Source organism: Alexandromys fortis, unplaced genomic scaffold, assembly GCF_014885135.2.
Source record: "Alexandromys fortis isolate MF-2015 unplaced genomic scaffold, M_Fortis_MF-2015_v1.1 scaffold_178, whole genome shotgun sequence".
Lineage (NCBI taxonomy): Eukaryota > Metazoa > Chordata > Mammalia > Rodentia > Cricetidae > Alexandromys > Alexandromys fortis.
This window is the reverse complement of record NW_026068054.1, coordinates 1-4,467: the sequence shown is the minus strand read 5'-3', so window position 1 is coordinate 4,467 and position 4,467 is coordinate 1. Positions and strand designations below refer to the sequence as shown.

Here is a 4,467-nt window from a genome sequence, read left to right as displayed (position 1 = left end):
TTTGCTTACTTACTTGTTTATGTGTGTTTGTGTTGGGGGAGTGCACACACCATGGTCCACGTGTGGCACTTTTGCCTGTGGAGCGGTATAGCCAGCTGATTTTTTTTTTATTGTGTATGAGTGTTTTGCCTGTGTGTGTATTGTGTGCCAAATACATGCCTGGTCAGAAAAGGGCTTCTGATCCCCCGGAGTTACGGATGGTGTGAGCTGCCACGTAGGTGCTAAGAATCAAACCCACGCCCGTTTGCAAGAGCAGCAAGTGCTCTTAAGTATGCGCCATCTCGGGTTAGGGTTAGGGTTTAGGGTTAGGGTTAGGGTTAGGGGAAAAAAAGTATGTGCCCTCTCTCCATCCAGTCTCTGCTTTTGTGTTTTGAAATGTACTGCCAGACTTAGGAGCTACATTTTTTGTGTGCCTTCTGAGCAAGAAGTCACACACTGGGCTAATACAGCCCCATTTCTGTCTCAAGTGCTTAGGAACTCAGCCATATTTGTCATCTATAGCTGTGTGTGGCTGTTGTCACATTGCTGTGGCAGAAACCGAGTGGTGGGACAGTGACCGTGGTGACCTTTGCAGATTGACCCGTTCTGGCCCGTTTCTTACATGTTTTCCTATTCCCTGCTTTCTGATTCATTCGGTACGGTCCCCATGGTTCTAGTTAGTTTCATTTGAATCTTGTTTTCAAATTGTTCTTTTTAAGTTATAAACTTGGGAGCTTTTCAGTTCTCTGGAAGGTGGGTGGTGCACTCACCCATCCTCCAGAGGTAGCAGTGACATTGGGCACTGTGGTAGTACAGCAGGGTCACATGTTTAATTTCTGTCCTTAGCCATAGGCAGGCACATAGCACAGGCACTGTCTCAGCTACTGAGCCACAAATTCTGTGACAAAATTCCCAAGTTCTTAGACGTACGCTGGCAGTGAAGCACAGCGGTGGAGTGCTAGCCTGGCTCGTGTGAGGACCTGGCTCTCATCCCTAACACAGTAAACAAGCAGCACCCCGCACAGCAGCAGAGCCCCCCCCCCAGGACATGACTCCAGAGTCACAGTAGGCTAGATGTGCAGTGTACCCCAGTGTGTCAGACTTCAGGGGGCTGAGGCAGGAGGATCACATGCTTTAAGTCAGTTCATTGACTTACAGAGACCACATCTCACAAAAAGAAGATAAGGTTCTTAGAGGCCAATGATTAGACAGACGTTAGAAACAGTAGTAGTTTTCCCAGTAGACTATACTGGAAACCTCTGTGATAATAAACAGATATTACAGCAAGCCTGCAGCCCTCCACCAAAACAGCGCACTCAGTTCGTCAGATACAAGGAAAAGACCCAAGACTCTAAGATACAGGCAGGACTCAGTCAGCAGGTCTAACTTGGCTCTGCAAAGCAGCAAAGTACATAACACATTGGAAAAGTAATAGCATGTCTGTCTTGTTTCTGTTGTATGATTGTTCTTCTCTGTGGTAAACGTAGGCTTTACATATGCCTTAACCTAATGAAATCGTTCTTGCTTTCTTCCAGCCATGGTCTGAAAAAGTTCTTTAGTTGCCGTGGGATAGCAATTGCAGTTGAATATTTTTGGAAGCTTGGCAACAGAAACATCACTGTGTTTGTCCCACAGTGGAGAACAAGGCGTGATCCTAATGTCACAGGTGAGGCCCAGTGACTTTTCCATATTTCTGGTTAGGTATTCATTGAACTGGCTTCAAATTGCAACACAAGGTACTTAGAATAGAATCACACATGTGGGCAACAGATTGAATGATGAAATTCTGAATAGTTTCTGTCTGGTAAAATATCAGTTGCAAACTCGGTGTGGTGGTGCACACCTGTAATGCACGCAGGAAGGAGTAGAGGACCAGAGCCGTCCTTGGCTGCACAGTAGAATTTTTGAGGCTGGCCTGGGATAAACATGCCTCTCAGTTGAGGAGTGTTGTATTATAAAAGGGAGTGGTTAGGAAGGGTAGAAGGCTAGCATTGCTGTTAGAAGTTAGGTGTCTCCACTAGGTTGGGCTTTGGAATATTTAAATAATGTTTCTTTAAAATAGTTACTTGGCCAGTTTTCTGTCTTTTGATAACGTCTTTCCAGTAGTCTGAGGGCTTATTAGGAATCATTTCTGTTTGCCATTGGGTACTTTGTGCATAACCTACAGCTCTCACACAGGAAGTTTGGACTTACTGTGTTGTAAAATACTCCAGAGAATGTAAGGTTGTTTTTGTCCTGGGTCATCATAGACAAACGGGGGGGGGGGGGGGGGGGGGGGGGGTGCGGGCACAGCACAGGGGGGCTCCTAGAAAGGAGAGGTAGCAGGGGGCAGAGGGGAACATTTGTCCAGCTCAGAAACAGGAAGTGAAGTCTAATGCTGAAGCCAGTCCAGTCTACTCCACTTCCGAGTGTTCCCAGCTTTCTTTATCTGGGAGATGTCAGAACAGAAGGTCCTGGAGGAGCTAGGTGGATTCACTCATTGCCTAGCAGAGTCTTATTGCATGTGCACTGGGCAGCTGCAAGGTAGGGAACCCCAGTGTGGGCAGGTCAGCTCAGGTCACTGGCAGCTGCTTTGGTAGGAAATGCAAACCCAGGAATCTTAGGTCTCAGCTTCTCTTGCCTGTGACTGCTTTCCCACAGAAGAGCATCAGCCCTCCCTCTTGTCACTAGTGTGCCTGGGACAATCGGGCTTGTACAGACAACTGAGACTAATTGGGAGAGAAGCCTAGCCTTTCTTGACTGAAGCAAAGTGGTTTGTTCCTGCTGCTGCCTCTGCATCTAGAGGGCTCTTCCCCTCCACACTCCCACTTTTGGGGGACTCTTGTCACTTCTCTTTCTGTATTCTACTTGTCATATATACCTTTGGAAGAGTTCTTGAGGGCAGCATTGATAAATTACAGGCTTATGGTTTAGTCTCAAGAGGAAATGAATTTAATATTTGTTTGTTTGTTTAAAAACTACCCAGTCAGGGCTGGAGAGATGGCTCAGTGGTTAAGAGCATTGCCTGCTCTTCCAAAGGCCCTGAGTTCAATTCCCAGCAACCACATGATGGCTCACAACCATCTGTAATGAGGTCTGGTGCCCTCTTATGGCCTGCAGACATATACACAGGCAGAATATTGTATACATAACAAATAAATAAATAAATATTTTTTAAAAAAAAAATTAAAAAAAAACTACACAGTCAGTTCCTATGCAGGGTTTGTCTTAGTATGAGTCTTAATTGATTTTCTTTTTTCTACTTGATCTGATAGTTAGTAAAATTGAGTCAGTAGGAAAAGGAGGTTTTCGGCAGGTCCCCAAATGAAGTATTTGGGTTTGCGTCCATTTGTTTACACATCTGGGAAAGATGGCCTTTACTGAACACACATCAACTTCTTCCACAAACAGAACAGCACTTCTTAACCCAGCTCCAGGAGCTTGGAATACTATCTTTAACTCCTGCCCGGATGGTCTTTGGAGAACGGATTGCTTCTCATGATGACAGGTATGAAGGGCTGTTTTCTTTCCCAAGGTGGGAGTGGGGTGGTGAGGAGCCAGCTGCCTGCCACGAGGCTGGTGTGCACTCTGAAGGGACCTGCTTGCTCAGTTTTAAAACTCGTGATCAAAGTCACTACTAAGCTTATATACTCTGTGAGGTTAAGAATGGCACAGAAGACACCATTGTGTCAAGTTTGAGTTTATTTAATTTAGTAAAGTATGTCTGAAGTGAGAACAGGCAGGTATATGTAGTTGGTTTTCCTGTTTTTTCCTCCTTGAGACAGTTTCACCCTGCCGCCCTGTCCTATAAGTCACTATGTCAATCACAGATCTGAGTGGATCTCTGCATTTCAGGCCAGCCAGGGTTACCTGGTGAGATCCCACCTCCCAAAAGGAGGAATTTGGATTCCAAGCTTCCCTGGTGATATGTAGTTTTTGCAACTCTATTCTGGTGTAAGTAGTGACAAGCGTGGTGTCTGTTGCCCTTGGCCTGTTTGCCCCTTCTCTGCATTGTTCTGTGCGTTCCCACCCCTTCCAGTGAAGACAGTGCCACACTGCTATGTGCTGGAATGGGGAAGAGGGGATCTAGGAGCACTGCAGACATTCCCTCACCGATAGGAAAGAGATGAGCTTAGATGGGGGGCATTCAAGGTACTGTCAAAGAGCGGTGTGAGGAGAGCTGAGGGAGGGCAGCGCACGGGTTGGGAGCTTTCCTGGGAATCTGTCCTGGAAGGGCAGTTCTTGTCCGCATCGTCACAGGCTCAGGAACCCCGAAGCGCTTGGGTGGAAAAGCAAGTAGGTCAGTAGGCACAGGAAAAGCCTTCAGGCCTCTACCACCACAGCTTTTTTCTCACAGCCAAGGGATTCGAACCTAGGAACAGGCGTGCAGATGAAACTTCCTCTTGGTTTACGTTGCTCTCTAGGTTTCAGAGAGTATAGTTGTGTGTCCTGGTGGGAAGCCTCACTATCTGCTTTTATTGACAGCGCATAGCACCGTTGACAAGTCAT

At 46.5% G+C, this 4,467-nt stretch overlaps 1 protein-coding gene across 1 annotated transcript in view; it reads left to right on the top strand.

Annotated features, from left to right (window-relative positions):
- Positions 1-4,455, top strand: part of N4bp1 (NEDD4 binding protein 1) — a 39,975-nt gene extending 35,520 nt beyond the window's left edge. The window contains exons 3-4 of the mRNA XM_050119812.1: positions 1,515-1,645; positions 3,370-4,455. Coding sequence (XP_049975769.1) covers positions 1,515-1,645; positions 3,370-3,599 — 361 coding nt within the window. The 3' untranslated portion in view covers positions 3,600-4,455. The remainder of the gene's footprint in view (positions 1-1,514; positions 1,646-3,369) is intronic.
- Positions 4,456-4,467: the final 12 nt, after the last annotated feature.